Source organism: Trypanosoma melophagium (genome assembly GCF_022059095.1).
Source record: "Trypanosoma melophagium isolate St. Kilda chromosome Unknown ctg24segment1, whole genome shotgun sequence".
In the NCBI taxonomy this organism is placed as follows: Eukaryota; Euglenozoa; class Kinetoplastea; order Trypanosomatida; family Trypanosomatidae; genus Trypanosoma; species Trypanosoma melophagium.
The window spans coordinates 442695-463223 of record NW_027125155.1 but is presented as its reverse complement, the minus strand read 5'-3'; the positions used below and the strand labels follow the sequence as shown (position 1 = coordinate 463223).

Sequence of the window (20529 nt, the reverse complement as noted above, 5' to 3'; positions counted from 1 at the left end):
CTTTTTGTTTCCTTTTCTTTTGTATTTTTGCAATGGTGACGTTTCGTAAAAGTATAAGCAAACAAAAAAGCAAACAAAACCCATGCCACCGGGTGAGACGGTTATATATATATATATATATATTTCTGTGTCACGACGTTCATAGTGAAGAAAGTCTAAGGCATTCTGATTTTATCTGAGTTTTATGTGTAGACACCTTCTAGTTGGAAATACCGACAGTCTCTGCGTATATATTTATATATTTTTTTTTTATTTTTGTGCCCTTTTCTCTTGTCATTAATATATATATATATACGTACTTTTCTATGTACGAATAAATGAGTAAACGTTTAACTTTGCGTGGGTTGCCGAATGTAGTACTCTGCATATCGTTTTGAATTCTTTTCTTTTTCTTTTTTTTTTTTAAGCTGTCCAGGAAACCAGGCCTGGTAGAGAATATAGGAAGAAGATCTGGGTTCTGCTTTCAGTAGAAATAACAAAGAAAACTGGTATTCACTCACTGGTTGATCTACTGGTTCTGCTGTTGTTTTTTTCCAGAGAACCCCAGGGAACCCCAGATATATATATATATATATATATATATATATATATATACGTTAAAGTTAGTTAGATTAACCCAGTTTCTTTATCATGGGTGGATTTCAGATGCTGTTGACCACTATTGTGGAAGGTTTCCTTCTTGGTGCCTCCTACTGTCTATTGTTTCTTCCACTTTTGTACCTCAACACGTATCGTCAACGTGTCTTGTATGGTTCCATCATGACAGCTGCATTAACATTAATTGGATCCATCATGTATTTCTTCCGTGTGGTTCGTCCTATTGTGAGACTCAATCGTCATATTCAACACGTACGACGTGGAATTGCACCGCCAATGGGAGTCAATAACTCCTTAACAGATGCTGGAATGGCATATACAGTTTTTCTTGGTAGAGATGAAGCGGATTTTGCCGATATTCTGCGAGAAGAACGGCGTCGTATTGAAAATGCCCTGCGTGTTATTTCGCCCTATTCCAGAGGCGTTGTGCATCGTTTTGTGTGGGAGCAGCACTGTGCGGTGAATGACTTACTGACAAGTGTACTAAAGTGGGAGGAGGGAATTCTGCAGCGGTGTCAGCAACGACTTTCAAACTTTTCACACATGATGCATGATGAAATGCAACAAGGCGGTGAAACTCAACAGCAAACAATAGATGGTGGAGCGGGATCACAGCCATTGTTCTCCACTACGGAGACACACTCACAGAGGGAGAATAGTTTACCGGTGGGAGGGAAAACAGTGAATCCAGCGATGGTGGAACAACGTAATACTGAGACAGATCGTTCTCTCTTCACTCCACGTGATACAACCGGATTCAAAGGGGAGGGAATGAATACTGTGGATCCAAACAATAATAGGGTGAACAGTTTGGGAACAACAGGAAAGGAAACTATGGGCCCACCTATAGCAAAACAAGAAGACCGTGGTGAATCTCTTTTTTCTGTTCCTGAAGTTACATCAACTTCTCTGCGTGGGAATATGGGTAAAAGGGGTAAAGAAGAAAAAGAAAAATATTCAAAAGAAATAGGTGATTCAAATAGTCGAGAGAATCATATATCTATTACTAGGATGAATGGTAACACTGTCGGTACTTCTAAATCGACTCATAAGGATTTATTAGACGGTGCTCGTTTAAATTCCCATAATGGTCCTTTATCAGTTTCTGATAAAGAAGATAGGTATAGTGATAGTAGTAAAACCGCATCTATAAGAGAAAATCCTGTCTCTTCCTCCTTAAAGTCTCAATCTACTGCAAGTGGTTTTGCTCCTACAACTGACAAAACACGGAAACCCTCAGGGAGTAGGGGATCTATACTTGTAACACTTGAACGAGGAAATCGATTCGTGACAGACAATTATGCCGTATTTTTTTATCTTACTTTGAAGCGTTCTAATTTACCGGATACAATTATTGGTTTTGAAGCAGTTCTTGAAACTCGAACTGTGCGTGATAGTACCGAAAATAGTAATGGCTCAAAAGCTACATTGTTACAAACTGTTTCTCTCTCACAATCTACACCATTTAAAATGTTTACCCTTACAGCCAAAGATGAACGCGTTTCTCTTTCGACCTCAGATGCGGTGCTTCTCGGGATTCTCTCTTGTGAATTGGAGTCAGAAGACACAATGGGGGCGCACAACTCATCAGAAGAAACGACAACATCACGGTCTTTGTTTGGGAATAATAATAATAATAATAATAATAATAATAATAATAATAAGGTTGTGGTCGGTAATGGGGCTACTAGTGCTCATAGTGGTGGTGGTGATAGTAGTGGTGGAATAGTGAGAGATAAAAGACTCTGTTTTGTGGTGTCTTGGGCTATCCTTCCAGATATGCCGATTCGATTGACTACTCTACCTTTACGTCTACAGAATGTGGGGATTCGTACAGTACCGGTTTTGGAATGTCTTATTGATGATGTTTTTTGTATTATGAATTCTGCAGTGGTGTGGATGGAGAAGGACAAAACGAGTGGAAAGGAACATGCTACATCAGTAGAACTTCAAGGCATTTCTATTGAAGATTCATCTGATGTAGATGCTAGTGAGGGAGGAGTTGCACAGGTCACAGAAAGTGTCGGGAGTTTTGGTACGTTGGTGTCGAAAAAATTTAATTTGGATTAAATTATCTGTATCAAAAGGAAATATATATAATATTTCTCTTTCTTTCTTCTTACCACGAATGTATTCTTTTCTGTAATGGCGTGACGTTTATATGTCTGTATGAATTTCTCCTGATAGGGCATGAAGTGTGGTTTCTGTAGACGTGTGATTTCAAGTGCATGAATACTTCCGCAGATCTTTTATTTGCCATGAAATCTCCTTTTTTTTTTTGCTCTCTATTTGGTCCATATATATATATATATATATATATATATATATATATATATAGTGTATATTCTAGTCTTTTTCTTTGTTAGAGTTGGGTTCAATCGTTAACTATGATGTGTAACTTCTCTCATGTCCTTGTGACTTTTCTCTCACTACTCCTCATCTTTGGATATTCACAATGTTTGGTGGCTGATGCTACTACTACTACTACTACTACTAACTTATCTGAAAAGGCTGCATTAACACCATTCCGTTGCATGCGACCATTTGCGTCACTTCCACGTTTTTCTCCATCCGTCATGAATGCCGCAGAAAATTGCAAGTTTGGCCCTTTTCGTATTGTGAATGCCTCAGCCGTCCCAAACTGTACTCGTGTTGGTAGTCCTCCTATTATGCGTACTAGTGATGGACAGTCGTCGCAGGGTGAACATAATGACAAGATGTTGCTTCCTGGATGCAATGCTGTAATACGAATAGTATTAAAGATGGAGGATGAGAATGGATTTAAGTCTTCTCAAAGTAAGGATTTGGTGGAAAATGACATATATCGTTTTGCGTTACATCTTCGTGCTTTTAACGATAGCGTAGTTCATTACAAGGGATTTGATCAGAATGGTTATAGTATGTGTTGTGATCTGCTTCAAGAAGCTGAGTGCGTATGGAAGAAGAATGGGAATTTCTCTCAAAGTAAAGGGCAAGAAAACAGTTCAGAGAATACATCAACATCTGAAAAAATAGAAGCAAAAATAGAAACTGCAACTATTCAGAGAGAGCTAGTTGTTGTATCATGTCCACTTTACAATAACAAGATATCTCAGGGTGGTATTTTTCATGGTTCTTTAATAAAACCACTCCATCGTCTTGCAGTTACCGGATGGGAGGCACGTCTGGAGTTTTGGCGTGGTGTAAAGAATGAAAAAGAAATACTGGGACGATTGTTACTGCCATTTAGACTTACAGAGAATGATATTGTATCATTCAATGAATCTAATAGAGCAACAGGAACTGCTATTTCTACCGATAGCTGGAATAATGTTGGAGGACTAGTGGAAGGGAAAACAGAAGGAGTGAGGGAATTGAATAGAGAAGATGACTTGTAATTGAAATTCTTCTTATTTAATGCTTCTTGCGATATGTATTTTCTTTATATATATATATATATATATATTTATTTATTTATTTATTTATTTATTTATTTAATTTAATTTATTTATTTTTCTTCACCTATCATTATTTCATAGCTGTGTCTAGACGAATCTCTTGTTGTGATTCTCTCTTCTGTTTTTAAATTCTGGTGTTGATGTTGATGTTTTTTTTTCAATGTGCGTCAACTACTCATTGGGACAATGAGTAAACCTTGGGAATGAAAAAAGTCAGAGATGGCTTTCTTAACGCGTGTAATATGTCTTCAACTTTCATCTACTCTTACCTTTAGGGTTTATGTAATGACCAAATATAAATAACTTGATAAACGTGTTCTTTTATTATTCACTTCTTAGTAGTATTATTGTTTTGTTTTCTTCTTTTCATCCTTTGACCAAAAAGATAGCATTCCTTTATTAAAAAGAGATCACCACACTAGAACTAGAAGTTGCTTTTTTATTTCATTTTATTTTGGTCTGCTCTTATCACTTTTTTTTTGCATTGTAGACTAAAGTTGTACGATTCAACATTTTGTTTTTGTTTTTGTTTTTTGCTGAAAGATTGTAAACTAAGAAAAGAACAGAAATACAATATAGGAACCACAGAAGAGAGTAATAAAGTGAAAATTCTGTGCTTTCTATTCAGAGAAACATACCCACATAGGAAAAGGTACAAGTGCAAAAAACAAAAAAAACTAGAAGAAGCGAGGGAAAACGATATAGATTTGTATTTAATCCTTCTTTTTTTAAATTCTTATTTGCTATTCGGTTCTTTTTGTGGTCTGTTTTTTTTTTTTCCATTATTGGTTTATTTACTTAATTCGACGTCTTTAGGTCTCCAATCGTTTTTTTTTTATTTTTTATTATTGTTATTGAAACAATTTCCCTCCTTTACTTCTATATCATCTGTTGTTATTATTGTTCTTGATTCCGTCACGTGTTTACTACAGTTTTTCCTGACACATGTGGCGAAGGGACAGTACTTGGACGGAGAGCAGCGAAGGATCGGGTTCATCGTTACCGCTTAGCCGACCTCCAACATACCCGACATCACTCCGAGGATGTCTGAGCCGGCCAGCAGAGAAGGAAAACATTCAACAACAGCAACATTCATCACCCCAGTATATGGGACGTCGATTTGCTCCGGAAGAGATGCGTGATGCTCCTGTTTTGGGTCACCGCCCGCTACGAAAAGAGGTGGTATTCCCCGGCGCCTTCTCCCCCACTTCATTTTTATTGGAGGAACTTGAGGGCATTCTCACCTATGTGGAGTGTGTGACGTCGTCCTTGCTCCACCGTGCCCGTACGCCTATGCCGCCGGAGTCTATTCGCGCCGTGCCCATTGCCTCTGTCTCCTCGCGGCAGATGTCGAGCGGCGGCCCCTGCGAGGCCTCCCCCCTGAGTTCCCTCGCCATTGCCCTGCACGACAGCGCGAACAGTCTTCTCATTTGGTTTGCCAAACTCGAGTACGTGTCGCTCTCGCGCGGCATGACGCTGGCGGACGTTGACCGCGGCGTTGGGGAAGCGGCGGCGGCGGTGCTGGCGGCCCTTGACGCGGTGGAATTGCGGTACGGCGGCCACGCGGTGACGGACGCGCGGGAGTTTTTCGCCGGCAGCCGCCAGACGGTCGACGACTGCCGCCGGGCGGTGCGGGCGGTGGGGGCGGCCGCCGCGGGGGTTCTCGCCCTCAGACGCCTCGTCGCCGCCGGGGACGTCCCACGCGCCACCGCCCTCCTCGCAGAACACCGACCACAATACAATAACAGTAACAAGGAAGAGCTTATTAATACTAAGAATAACAACAAGAATGGTGATGCATATAATACCCTTTTACGTCCACACAGTCCCTTCTTGACATGGGTAGAGAAAAGATGGCTTCCCGCAATGGTGGCATGGCGTGCCCTCCTTGACGAGGCCCAAAAGAAGGCTATTAAGGATGCTGATGTTGCCCCAGCACTTGAGTGGGCTAGGCAACAGGCACTCGAACAGAGTACCCTCATCAGTGAGATTCTACAACCAGGCGAGACTCTCTCAGAGTTGCTGCGGGAAAAACTTGAAGAACCTCTTGCACAACTTGCGGAAACAATAAAGAGTAGACGAGAATGTATTGATGCACTCCGTACGGCAATCGCAACACCAGAGTTAAAGACGATTGTGGAATGTGTCTGTGCCGTTGAGAAGCTTGCAACAGCTGGTGAGTTAACTGTAGCAGGAGATCGAGAACTGTTAAAACAAGGTAAGCGAGTTATTATACGTCTGCAACAGGTGGAAAATGTAGAATCATCGTTGCAGCTTGCTACCCGAACAGGAGGTATTGCCACACTATTTCGAGCTATTCATCAGGCAAATGATATTCTTTTTCAGCTTGAAATTGCTGGAGATTTGGTCGCTACTAAAGAAGTTGTTTCTCGTTGTAGTACTATTCTTAATGAGCTAAAAGGAACAAAAGTTATTTCCCCAAGTGATTATATTGTAAAACATGTAGATACTAATACAATTCATGTGGTACATGTACCATCACAGATATGGACAACGAAAACAACCGCTGCCTACCAAAATGCATGTAAACTTTTTACCTCACGTGTTTTGCAGGAACGTGTACGTCTTGAACTTGAACGTGTCTTGGATGTAGATGACCAAGGACTACTTAATCGTACTTGCAGTAGTGTTGCTGATGATATGAGTAATTCGTCTTCAAATAATCATACTATGCAGTTTGCACGGACACTCAGTCAATTTCCTTCGTTTGGTGCAGCAAGGGTGCAAGAACTTCGTACCACGTTAAATCGTGCAAAAGAAGTTGGTCTGAAGGGAAAAGTGGTTCAAGATGGTGAGGCGTGTCTGCGATCAGTGGAAGCAATGAAACTAAAGATACACTTTGAGGCACAACTACGTATATTGCGTGTGACTGAACCTGATAGGCTTACCTTTGAAGAAATTTACGAAAAGGTATACAAATTTTGCATGCAACAAAAGGCGGTATTGCCTCGTCCGGAGGGGCGACGATTACGTATTTGCTATCGGGATCGTGATGGTGACTGCATTTCTCTTCTGACACAAGATGACTGGAATACATTCCTCTTAGAGGAGGCACCTGGTGGTCTAATTGGTGCGAGACTCGAGCTATTTTGTGATTTTCCGCCTTTACCACATGCATCTTTGCTGGATACTCCACCGCACTCAGCAACTAGTGCCTCTGTTAATGGTATGACAGCTGCTGCTGCTGCTGCTGCTGCAGCAACAACAAAAACAGCAACAGGAAGGGGAGGAATGGAGCAAGAGGAAAAGTCCACTACTAATGCTACTACTACTACTACTACTACTAGTACTACAAGACCCAAGGTTGCGGTTTCTACCGCACTACTTCCGGGGACTCGTAGTGGTGTAGTACTTAAATCTTCCTTATTAGAGCCATTGCGAAAGAATGTTGGACCTGCAATGGATACAGATAATACAAGGAAATTTATCCGATCTCAGAGTGCTGGCTTCGCTCTACGTCAGGCAGGTCTTTTACCAAGACATGTAACACCTAAGCGAACCGCATTTGATGACTCATGTGTAAAGAGTTTGGACTCGCATTTACTCGCAGAAGAAGAGCCAACTGCCCATGCAAAGATGGCAACAGATCTTGCAGTACCATCAACAGTGCGTGTCAGTCATAAAACGACAGAAAAGCCTCTTCCCAGCACTACACCAGGACGGAGTGGACGGCTTCGTGTAAAATCTGTGAAATTGGACTCTCAACCTACTACGAAAACGACAAAAATGGTGCCCTCCACACGAGAAGAAAAGAAAAAACGTCCAACACCTAAATTGATTGACAGTACACAGCCTCAAACTCTTACTACTCCCACTCCCACTCCTAGTGCTTCTTCTACTACTAATTCTACTTCAGTTTCTGCCCCTGTTACTACTCCTGTTGCTGCTGCTGCTGTTCCTCGTAAAGCCGCAGCTGTACGTCCTACTGTTACTTCAGTTACTTCTTCTAATCATAATGATCGTGGAACTGCAGATGCTACCCCAGTTAACCCTGCGAAAAGTGGAGACAGTACTACTGATGCTAAAACACCACCTGTGACAGCTGTGCAATTGGAAAAAACAAGAAGTTGGAAAGAAGATGAGGACCTCAACTTTGACTTGCAGACCGTCGTCTCAACGGCATCGATTGTCTCACGACCAGTAGTAACCCTAAAAAATAATAATGGTAGTAGTAACAGCAAGAACATTGACAAAAACAAAACCACAACAGCTATAGTTACCCAGAAAAAACTTGAGACACCTTCAAAGACAAGTGTTCCGAAGCGATCAGGCAATGGATTCACCGTAACACCTTGTGGAAAAAGTACTGGAAGTGGTGCAAAGGTTACACAAGCAGAAAATACTACTGGTAATAATTTGGCCGATGTAAAAGGAGGAACTACTGTTGTTGAGGCAAAGCGTGAGTGGAGTGCGGATATGTTTATGCTAAGTGATATATGTACGGTGGTGAGCGAGCAAACCACCCCGCCAGCATCCGTTAAAAACAGAGGAACAAAAAAAAAACAGACAACTCCTACAACAGAAGAGGGTTCTCCAGGAGTAACAGCAACAACTCCCACACCGTCTACCCCGTCATCAACTAACAACCCTACCTCAAAAAAAAAGGCGGAGGTGCTGCTGCAGTTACGTCAGCTACGTGAAGAAAACCAAAAGGCACTTAAGGCTGCTATCCAACAGAGGCGAACAGGTAAGTAGTTACAGAACGTTTTTTTTTTGTTTTGTTTTGTTTTTTTCGTTTTTATGTTTCTCGTTGTTATTCTTATGATTCTGTGCTTCTGTAAAGATTGTGTTCTATATGAATGTGTTTTCCCGGATCACCCCTTTTATTTTTATTTGCCTTATTTTAGAGATTTAAAAAAAGAAAAATAAATAAATGCATTCTATTTTCAGGAAACTGTGTGTGTTGTTATTCTTATTCGTATACAATAAGAGAAGAAAATTGTACTGCTTTTATTTGTGATTTTTTTATTTGTTATTGTATCGCTGTGTACCATCAGTGTGTAGATTGAGAGTAGATGCCTAGAAAGAAATAAAATGGAGAATAAGCTCCAGAAACGTCATCTGTATTTGAAAGTGTATTTACATTATCTGTTTATTTGTAATATTGTTTATTATTATTATTATTATTATTATCTCGGTTTCATTATTGTTTTTTTGTTGTATTAGTACATACTCTATTAATAGGATTAAATCAACTCCTTTTTCTTTAAATCTTATTTTTTCTTTTCATATCTCAATGTTTTTTTTTTCCTATGTTCTCACATACTCTGGTATTTCTAGCATTATCTCGGCCAACAATAAGTACACAGATAAGTTTATATATATATATATATATATATATAACCATAAGTAAATACTGGTATACCGGTAGTTAGCAGGAGATACAAAAGAAAACAGAAAAGGAAAAGACCCCCAGTAGCGATACCAACCACAATAAGAGCAACAATAATGTCTTCTCTCACTCCGGATGCTGTCGATACAATTCGTCATGTACGTGAGATGCGTATTGTAGATGAGTCTACCGTGCGTCTCCTGGAGCATCTCTTTACTTGCCCACCTAACGGCGATCTTGTACAGTCACTTATTGAAGGCAAGCAACAACTTGTTGCCGTCGCGCTTTTTAAGGCAGCCAAAGAAACTCATTCTCCACGTATTCTTGGTTTTCTTTTGCGCTTCTTTGCTGATCTTGTGTTCTCATCTACCTCTTTGGCTGAAACACTTGGTGTGCAAGATGCGGAAAAGTTATTCGGTGATGAACCTGCAAAGTTTTTTCTTTACGTTGCAACGATGCACCGCGAAGACCACAGTGTGTCAGATCCAGCCTTATTTCTTGCCGCCACAGCATTGCGTTATGGTGTGCCTGAGCAGAATACAGAAGCATTGGAGCGCTTCTTTGCGCATGTGCGAGATATACTTTCTGCAGAAACGTTAGAAGTATCATCTGTGGCTTTTGCAGTTCAGGCATGCGCTATTGTGGCACGGAAAAAACCACTTCGTCATTATTTTTTCGAAAACCGAATAGTGGAATTTCTTCCACGACTTTTATTCGATATTGTTGCAAGTGATGCGGCAAGTATCATTCAACCTATTTATGAAACACTTCTTGTTGCATGGTTGCTCTCATATGAGTATGTTGGTTTAGTAGAGCTGCAACGGCAAAAGATGATTCCACATCTTCATCGTGTTTTACAACGACTACAAAAAGAAAAATGTATTCGTGTGGCGCTTATGGCACTCTGGAATATTGTGGAAGCAGAACGTCGTTATGTTGCTCACATGACAAACCCCTCCGTAGCGGAGTGGGTTAGTGCAGATATGTACGAGTTGGGTCGAGCTAATGATGGGAAAGGTCCCGCCTTCATTGCAGAGATGGTTAGTGTTGGAATGCTCAAAACACTCGCACAACTTTCCCGCAGAAAGTTCGGAGATGAGGATATTGGTGGTATTATTAATGAGTTACAGGCTGTTTTGGAACAGAGCATAGAGAAACTCACCAGTTTCTCAGAGTACCGCGGTGAGGTCCTTAGTGGAGCACTGGAGTGGTCGCCTGTCCACACCAGTGCGAAGTTCTGGAAGGAGAACATTACGCAGTTTGAGAGCAACGGCTATGAGGTGCTGCAGGCGCTGGGAAAAATCATCATGACAACCCACCAGGGACTCTCCCTGGCCGTTGCCTGCTATGACTTGGGCGAAGTGGTGCGGCATCACCCAACGGGGCGGGCCCTCTTACTTCTCCCGCAGCTCGACGGTGTGAAGGGGCGTGTGATGGAACTCATGTCGCACCCAAACCCAGAAGTGGCGAAGAATGCACTGCTGGCAGTGCAGAAGATTATGGTCCAGCGATGGGAGTATATACAAGAACAGCAATAGCAACAGAGAGGAAGAGAAGGAGAAGGAGAAGAAAAAGTAAAATGGACAAAGGGAAAGAGAGGATTGAAGGGAAATGAAGAGGTGGAACAAGAAAGAGATAAAAAAAGAAAAACAGCAATGGAAATGATGAAAAGTCATTCCGAAAAAAAAGAAAATGAAGGCTACTAGTAGTGTTGCCTAATAGCGATAAGTACAAGAAAATTGTTTTTAGTGCCTTAACTGGAGAATGACAGAGGTCATTTTTTTTTTTTATATATATGTATGAAAAATGAGTCTTATATATATATATATATATATATATATATATATTTTTTTTTTTTTTTTTTTTTTTTTGAATTTTTTTTTCTTCCCCTTTAGGTATTTCAGAGAGGAATCTTAGCTACAGACTACTTAGAGATAGACATCGTCTCAATTATTTTACATAATGTTCTTCCTCTTTGTGACTCATCATGTTCCAGTGCCGTCTACAATAGTTGAACGTAACTGTATCGGTGAAACTATGTCATAAATATCTTTAGTCAAATAGATATGATCCACATACTGGTAATACGTGTGAGAGAACAATAACTATGAAAATTCACTAAAGAAAGCACATGTGCTGCGTCTACTTGACGATAGGTTATATATGGACAATTTTTGACGTTACATAAAGAAAAGGAACTTATGAATGATTTTTTTTTTTGATATCGCTCTATTTTTGGGTTCCTTGCTCCTTTTCATATGATGGATCATTTCCTGGATGAATAAAAAAATTAAAAAACGGCATATTCGCTGTAGGTAACATATATAAATGATGTGGTTTGCTGCCCTTTTTACTGATTGTGATGATTGTGCTGTTGTGTCTGTATTTTTTTTCTTGTTTTAATGTTTGTTCGTGTTGCTCTGAGCACTGTAATGCTGGGCAGCTGGAACTCTGTTCCTGTTTCTTTCTTTTCTTTTTGATAAATTGAGTGGGGATTGAACAAGCTGAATAATATTATATATATATATATATATATATACATTTGCTACAACAGCTTTATTGGTCATCATTACTGTAATACCTTTAAGTACAACTTTCAATTGTATTTCTTCTACTTCCACTAATCTTTGTGCTCTATTTTCTTCTTAATTCCTTGTTGTTTTTAATTCAGCTGTAGTTGACATGCGGCCTTTATGGCTGGTTTTTGTGACTGGCAATGTGATGTGAACCATCGAGGCATTTGTATGACCACAACGTGACTTAGACCTCCGTGCACCAAGCTACCTACCACAGGCACGGGACTGACATGCCACACTGCTCCCCCTCATCATACGATATGACTCCCTTCTCTCTTTCTTTCCTTGTATCCACATATACACACGTACATACATGCACAGATACACACAGACATGCCTGCTGTATTGTTCTGCACGCGGTCCATTAAGTGGCGGCCCACTGCGGCAGCACGGCGTGTGTGTGCGGTAGACGACGACACCGCGGGTAGCACCGTTGCGGGGCACGCCCATTGCCCCAACGGCGGACTTGCCTGCGGAAGAAACACGCGCACATATTCACTCCTTACAGCGATAGTGGCACGCCTCAAACACAAAGGTCCCTGGGCGGCTGTATGAATCGTTGCTGCTCCACAGGATACCCACTGAGGCAAGATGAAGCAGCAGCAGGATGGGTGTGGCCGTGTGGTTGCGGTGGGGCTGAGTGTAATCCCTTGTGGTTTCTCCTGTGTGCTGGGTTCACCGTCCCTCTGTATATACAATGCCGGTGTCTCTCTGCGGTGTTGTAATTCTGTTGGCGCGTGTGACCGCAACATGATTTGCATTGGTGCACTGGATTCTGTTTGTACTGATGTCCCTGCATCCACAGTGCTGCACCAATCGTCATGATTCTCCACGATGCTTTTGTTATTATTGTTGTTGTGTACTTGTGCACTGCTCGCTCTTTTTTGTTTGCTGTTGCTTTGTTTTTTGTGTGTTGACCTCTATGGGCTGCAGGGACCTGTGTTGTGAGTGGGTTTACCGTTCCATCACTTTGTTGTTTGATTGCTGTTATGTTGTGTACTCTCTCTCTCTCTCTCTGTGGAGCTGTGGTGCCCTCTGCTCTGTCCCTCTGCCTTCTGTGTTAGCTGTGCTTCTCTTCCTCTTCTCTTCTTTGTTGCCACAGACACAAGCAACCCACAGTGACATTGAATAAAACAAGGATGCTCGTCCAACTGCGCCGCGTGGTGTACCTGTTGGTACTGCTGCAGTGCTGTGCGTGTGTCGCAAATGCTAATCTTACCAGTGACCCTCAAATGAACTATTTGAAGCAAAATACACAATTTTTAAGGGACGTCGAAGGCAACATGACCTCGCGACGCAGGGACACATTAAGGAATTTACGTGCTTTGAAGAGTGAAGTGATGTCTTGCAAGAAATATTCTGAAAGTGCTACATCTGCTGCACAGGAAGCAGATCAACTTCGCCATGACATTGAGGCTGTGATGGGGAAAAATGGTGTGACTGCTTCGCGTGAAGGTGTTGTCGATGAGAGTGCAGCTGAAGAGCTGCTGAAGAATAGTAAAGACACAGCACAAAAAATAAAAGTTGCCATTACCGATGCGAGGGTAGCGGCATCGAAGGTAAGGAATTTAAGTACTCTCTGCTATAATGCGTTTGACGGATTGAACAGTTTGATATGGGCTCATAGGCTTGCTTTGCAGAGATATTTAAGCGCAACTAACAGTGCAGGAAACCTGGTATTCAACGTGACGGAACAAGTGCGGCTCACTAACAGGAGCGAGAGGAGACGGAACAAGGCGTATAAAGTCATGAAGCGTGCCATTCGTGCCGGGCAACGGGGTCTTAAGTTGGATGAAGCGACTTATCAGCAAGTTGCGGCTGCGGAACAAGCATTGAGACGACTCCAAAGTGTTACAAAGCAACTCGAAGCGATTATGAAAAGAACTCCTTCTACTGCCCCGGCGAAGAAACTAGAGGAGGTTTCGCAGAGTGGAACAGGAAATCAACTGGCTGGAAACCCGACCAAAGAGCAGGAAGGCTTGAGGACTAACAGTAAGAGTGAAGAAGCAAGTGCAGCGGTAACAACCACAATTGAGATTTCTGAGACACTGAGTGAAGCATTGACTCATGCATGAGATACTGTCCCCAGGGATTCTGTACCATTTGGTGTTGCACGGACCGCTGACAGCAGCAGCAGTCCTGCATTGGTGCACAGTCCCTTGCTGCTTCTTGTTCTGCTGTGCTTGCTGGGCTGCACTGGGGTGTTCTGAGGGAAGCGGCAGGTGTGTGTGTGTGAAGAAGGTGAGTCCCCTCTGTATTCTTTGCGTGTTTCGTTTTCTGCGTGACCCGTGGTTTGATTGATGTGCAGCGCAGGGACGACGCATTGGCTGCTGGTGATTGCTCCACTGGGGTTCGTCAAGGGCTCATTAGCCTTACAGGCATGTGCTTTTTTGTTTTTTTATTGTTTTTTTGTTTTTCTGTGCTGGGGTACTGTGCGCCAGCCCTGGTTTATATACTTTTGTTTTCCTTCTGTAGCACTGGGTATTACGGTGCAAGCGTGTGGTGTGCTACTGTGATGGTGGACTGTTCTGCTGCACCTGCAAGTGTGCACAGCCATCTGCGGATCAATTGATATACACTCTGCCATTTTCTTGTGTGCTTTTTTGTTTCGAAAATTCTAATTGGAATTACTGTGTAGGTTTTTTTCGTTTACTGTGTCCCCCTTCTCTCAATATAACCGTATCCTTGGGCATTTGACTGCATACTCATTGGTACCAATGTTACTTTTTTGATTGTGCAGGCTCCTAAAGAGGGAGTGAAGTAATTAAATAATGTTTCCTTTTTATATATACGCATTCATATATACACGGGGTTTTTTTACGTATTGGGGTTTGGTAAGAGACAAGTCTGTGTCCATGGAGTGCAGTCACATTTAATTGGCTAGCGCATCTGGTAGGAATATTTATTTTGTATTTTCTTTTTCAGTGATTCTTTAGTTCTGCTTCATGGACGACACTACTTTTTCTGCATGTTTGTATACATATTGTTTTTGCATTGCTCTTTGCGTTGTTCTTTTTTTTTCTTCTTCCTTGTTGCCACAGACCCTAGCAACCCACAGTGACATTGAATAAAACAAGGATGCTCGTCCAACTGCGCCGCGTGGTGTACCTGTTGGTACTGCTGCACTTCTGTACTTGTGTGATTAACTCCGTAAGTGGTACGCCTTCCAGAGATCCTGATTTAAGTGGTTTAAAAGAAGAAATTGATGAATTGAAAGCTAAGGTGGAAGAGGAGAAAGTTAAACTTGATGGTACCCTTCCGGCATTAAGTACCGCAAGGAGTAAGTACAAAACAACAGCTCAACGCGCTAAGAATGACTCAAATGAGTGCAAGAATTTTGCCGAAGAGATTAAAAGTGGATTAACGGATGTTACCGATAATGAAAAGAAGGAAGCCGAAGAACTTGTGGATCGCTGCACTGATGCCGCACGTGATGTGAAAAATGCTGCTGCTGAGGCAGATAAAAAGGCTGATGACCGTATTGCTGCCGCAGAAAAACATTTGGTGACTGTGACTGAACTCTACAAGAAATGTGTTGCTTATTCTGGTTTACTAAGACGTCTCGAGGAAGAAGACAAAGTTTCTACCGAGGAGATGAAAAGGGGCTTTAAAATTCTTGATGATGTCAGAGCTATAAAGAGTTCCGCAAAGAAAATGAAGAAAGATGCCACAACCGCCAAGCGGGAAATTGCCAATGCCCAGAAACTGGAAGAAGCAGCGGCTGAAGCTGCGAAGCTTTTGGAGGACGCTATTCAAAACCCAAAGACTGCAGCAAGAGCAGCGAAAAGAAATGTCAAAGAAGAAATAAACGAAGCGTTGGATCAGTAAAAAAGGAAGCTGAAAAACAACCGAGCACAGATGAAAATACGGCAACTGTGAGCAACAGAATGACCAACATGTACTAAAAGAAAACGGCAGAGACGAAGGTTCTAAGGAAGAGAGGGAAACAAGTAATAACCCAACCGCTGCTGAAACATTGAACTCTCAAAATATGCTAACTGATTCTCGTTCTACAGCTACCATGGACATCACAATATCGGGATTCAGTGACAGCAGCAGCAGTCCTGCATTGGTGCACGGTCCCTTGCTGCTCCTTGTTCTGCTGTGTGTGCTGGGCTGCACTCTCGTTTGCTGATCGTTGTTCCCGTGACACAGCTGCACAGTTGTTAACCTTTGTTTGAGTGGATATGAATGCATTGTAAGGGCACCTTTCTTTTTTGTTGAATATCAGACCTTTTCTTTATTATGATCCTGTTCGATAAGTCTCTTGTTTGCACTTTTTTGCTGGACGAATCTATTGGACTCCCTATGGCACTCATCAGACGACAGACCCTCTTTTTGTGATGGAGTGTCCTCTTTCTTTGTTGGCATTATCTGGGCTATGCTTTGCCTCCATTTACTGTGCCCGTCTTGTGAAGTGTGTGTGCGTTCCGTAATATTACTAACTTTTGCTTTTCCCCATGGGACTGGGATAGAATCCCCGATATGTTTCAATTGCCGTGACTGAAATGTGAAGAATGGCAGGAGGTTCAAGGCACACAAACACGCACACTACCGGCCTTTCTTTTCTTTGTGTGTGTGTGGACTGTCATCGTGTGTGCATCATTCCCATTGCTCGCCCTGTACGAGAGACACACACACCAACTGCAGGGAATTGTGTTCTTGCCTCCTGGACATCTTCACATGGTGATCACAGCTTTCTCTTCTTTTTGTTTTTATTATTTTGCTTGTTCCTTGTGTGTGTGTGTTTCATCATAATTACATTGCATGTTATGTGCAGCTGTGTGTTTCTCTTTTGCGTTTCCGATACACCTTGTGTATCTTGTGTGGTCATTTTTATGGAACAGTTTTTTGTTTTTTATTATATACAAACTGCTGCACGGACATCAAGAATAAAGACATGGACACGGCACGTTCAGTACACAATGATTTTCCGTTGTTAACCTCCGGGTGGATTGGACCGTGTCCAGGAAATCGCAGCCACACTAAGTCATGATTTTCTTTCGCTTTTACATCTTTGCTCTATCATTGTGTCTGCCGCACGCAGTCACTCTCCTTTACATTTTTATTTTGGTAAAAATATTGGTGGGTTGTAGGTGTTTGAGTCTTTTTCTGTGTGTGTTCAGCTTGCTACTCGCACCGCCCACGCAATGAAAACACATTTCTTTGTTCTCAACTTCTCTCTCGGTGGTGTCACTCACGGCATTGCCGCGAGCATATTTGTGCCCTTGTGGCGTGTGTGGTGTGTGGCTTGCTTGAGTGACTTCAGCCTGCGGGGAGGGACTGAGACTGGTCCGCTTCGGCTTCACGTAATGGGTCTGTTTTTTTTCTTTTGGGGTCTGACTTGATGTGCTGGTGTGGGTGAATGTTTTTCTCTGATGAGAGTGGCACCTGTGTTTATTGTATTGTGAGTGCCTTGTGTGCTGTTGGTATACTGTTTTTTTTCTTTTTGCTCCTCTTTTGTTTTTCTGCTCCTCTCTGCAGGTGTGTGACTCAGTGTAGGGTTTGGTGACTGCCGCACTGCCTCTCTGGTATGAGTGCGTGAGTGTGTGGCTGTCTGTGCCATTGTGTGTGGGCTGTGAGTGGGAAGGGGGCTTTGTGTTGCTGGACCACACCACTGCGGTGACTGTGGGGTTTGTGTTTGTGGTGTGGCTGTGCCGGGCGCTGATGTCTGCGGCGTGCACTAACGGCCGGTGTGGCGATATCCCCGCTGTGTGCGTGAGCGGCCGGCGTGGCGGAGTGGCGGAGTGGCTCCCTTGCACTAGTCCGCTGCGCTGCGGTGTGATTGGGCCTGAGCGGGAGAGCACAGAACCCTGCGGTGTTGGTATGTAGTCTGGCTCTGTGGTGTGTGATGGGTTTACCGTTCCATCACTTTGTTGTTTGATTGCTGTTATGTTGTGTACTTTCTCTCTCTCTCTCTCTCTCTCTCTCTGGAGCTGTGGTGCCCTCTGCTCTGTCCCTCTGCCTTCTGTGTTAGCTGTGCTTCTCTTCCTCTTCTCTTCTTTGTTGCCACAGACACAAGCAACCCACAGTGACATTGAATAAAACAAGGATGCTCGTCCAACTGCGCCGCGTGGTGTACCTGTTGGTACTGCTGCAGTGCTGTGCGTGTGTCGCAAATGCTAATCTTACCAGTGACCCTCAAATGAACTATTTGAAGCAAAATACACAATTTTTAAGGGACGTCGAAGGCAACATGACCTCGCGACGCAGGGACACATTAAGGAATTTACGTGCTTTGAAGAGTGAAGTGATGTCTTGCAAGAAATATTCTGAAAGTGCTACATCTGCTGCACAGGAAGCAGATCAACTTCGCCATGACATTGAGGCTGTGATGGGGAAAAATGGTGTGACTGCTTCGCGTGAAGGTGTTGTCGATGAGAGTGCAGCTGAAGAGCTGCTGAAGAATAGTAAAGACACAGCACAAAAAAAAAAAGTTGCCATTACCGATGCGAGGGCAGCGGCATCGAAGGTAAGGAATTTAAGTACTCTCTGCTATAATGCGTTTGACGGATTGAACAGTTTGATATGGGCTCATAGGCTTGCTTTGCAGAGATATTTAAGCGCAACTAACAGTGCAGGAAACCTGGTATTCAACGTGACGGAACAAGTGCGGCTCACTAACAGGAGCGAGAGGAGACGGAACAAGGCGTATAAAGTCATGAAGCGTGCCATTCGTGCCGGGCAACGGGGTCTTAAGTTGGATGAAGCGACTTATCAGCAAGTTGCGGCTGCGGAACAAGCATTGAGACGACTCCAAAGTGTTACAAAGCAACTCGAAGCGATTATGAAAAGAACTCCTTCTACTGCCCCGGCGAAGAAACTAGAGGAGGTTTCGCAGAGTGGAACAGGAAATCAACTGGCTGGAAACCCGACCAAAGAGCAGGAAGGCTTGAGGACTAACAGTAAGAGTGAAGAAGCAAGTGCAGCGGTAACAACCACAATTGAGATTTCTGAGACACTGAGTGAAGCATTGACTCATGCATGAGATACTGTCCCCAGGGATTCTGTACCATTTGGTGTTGCACGGACCGCTGACAGCAGCAGCAGTCCTGCATTGGTGCACAGTCCCTTGCTGCTTCTTGTTCTGCTGTGCTTGCTGGGCTGCACTGGGGTGTTCTGAGGGAAGCGGCAGGTGTGTGTGTGTGAAGAAGGTGAGTCCCCTCTGTATTCTTTGCGTGTTTCGTTTTCTGCGTGACCCGTGGTTTGATTGATGTGCAGCGCAGGGACGACGCATTGGCTGCTGGTGATTGCTCCACTGGGGTTCGTCAAGGGCTCATTAGCCTTACAGGCATGTGCTTTTTTTTTGTTTTTATTGTTTTTTTGTTTTTCTGTGCTGGGGTACTGTGCGCCAGCCCTGGTTTATATACTTTTGTTTTCCTTCTGTAGCACTGGGTATTACGGTGCAAGCGTGTGGTGTGCTACTGTGATGGTGGACTGTTCTGCTGCACCTGCAAGTGTGCACAGCCATCTGCGGATCAATTGATATACACTCTGCCATTTTCTTGTGTGCTTTTTTTGTTTCGAAAATTCTAATTGGAATTACTGTGTAGGTTTTTTCGTTTACTGTGTCCCCCTTCTCTCAATATAACCGTATCCTTGGGCATTTGACTGCATACTCATTGGTACCAATGTTACTTTTTTGATTGTGCAGGCTCCTAAAGAGGGAGTGAAGTAATTAAATAATGTTTCCTTTTTATATATACGCATTCATATATACACGGGGTTTTTTTTACGTATTGGGGTTTGGTAAGAGACAAGTCTGTGTCCATGGAGTGCAGTCACATTTAATTGGCTAGCGCATCTGGTAGGAATATTTATTTTGTATTTTCTTTTTCAGTGATTCTTTAGTTCTGCTTCATGGACGACACTACTTTTTCTGCATGTTTGTATACATATTGTTTTTGCATTGCTCTTTGCGTTGTTCTTTTTTTTCTTCTTCCTTGTTGCCACAGACCCTAGCAACCCACAGTGACATTGAATAAAACAAGGATGCTCGTCCAACTGCGCCGCGTGGTGTACCTGTTGGTACTGCTGCACTTCTGTACTTGTGTGATTAACTCCGTAAGTGGTACGCCTTCCAGAGATCCTGATTTAAGTGGTTTAAAAGAAGAAATTGATGAATTGAAAGCTAAGGTGGAAGAGGAGAAAGTTAAACTTGATGGTACCCTTCCGGCATTAAGTACCGCAAGGAGTAAGTACAAAACAACAGCTCAACGCGCTAAGAATGACTCAAATGAGTGCAAGAATTTTGCCGAAGAGATTAAAAGTGGATTAACGGATGTTACCGATAATGAAAAGAAGGAAGCCGAAGAACTTGTGGATCGCTGCACTGATGCCGCACGTGATGTGAAAAATGCTGCTGCTGAGGCAGATAAAAAGGCTGATGACCGTATTGCTGCCGCAGAAAAACATTTGGTGACTGTGACTGAACTCTACAAGAAATGTGTTGCTTATTCTGGTTTACTAAGACGTCTCGAGGAAGAAGACAAAGTTTCTACCGAGGAGATGAAAAGGGGCTTTAAAATTCTTGATGATGTCAGAGCTATAAAGAGTTCCGCAAAGA

At 42.8% G+C, this 20529-nt stretch overlaps 4 protein-coding genes across 4 annotated transcripts; all 4 read left to right on the top strand.

Moving 5' to 3' along the window:
* Window positions 1-630: 630 nt before the first annotated feature.
* Window positions 631-2667, top strand: LSM04_001846 (uncharacterized protein; the record flags this gene model as incomplete). The annotated part of the gene is made up of 1 exon (XM_067330070.1): window positions 631-2667. The coding sequence occupies one exon, from the start codon at window positions 631-633 to the stop codon at window positions 2665-2667; it is 2037 nt and encodes a 678-aa protein (XP_067191116.1).
* Window positions 2668-2984: 317 nt separating this feature from the next.
* LSM04_007688 (uncharacterized protein) lies at window positions 2985-3974 on the top strand (the record flags this gene model as incomplete). The annotated part of the gene is made up of 1 exon (XM_067330069.1): window positions 2985-3974. One exon carries the CDS (start codon window positions 2985-2987, stop codon window positions 3972-3974), a length of 990 nt encoding a protein of 329 aa, XP_067191276.1.
* Window positions 3975-5141: 1167 nt separating this feature from the next.
* On the top strand, window positions 5142-8750 carry LSM04_004595 (PB1 domain; the record flags this gene model as incomplete). Its single annotated transcript, XM_067330067.1, has 1 exon — window positions 5142-8750. The coding sequence occupies one exon, from the start codon at window positions 5142-5144 to the stop codon at window positions 8748-8750; it is 3609 nt and encodes a 1202-aa protein (XP_067191180.1).
* A 753-nt stretch (window positions 8751-9503) lies between these two features.
* On the top strand, window positions 9504-10925 carry LSM04_006669 (ATPase; the record flags this gene model as incomplete). Its single annotated transcript, XM_067330066.1, has 1 exon — window positions 9504-10925. One exon carries the CDS (start codon window positions 9504-9506, stop codon window positions 10923-10925), a length of 1422 nt encoding a protein of 473 aa, XP_067191248.1.
* Window positions 10926-20529: the final 9604 nt, after the last annotated feature.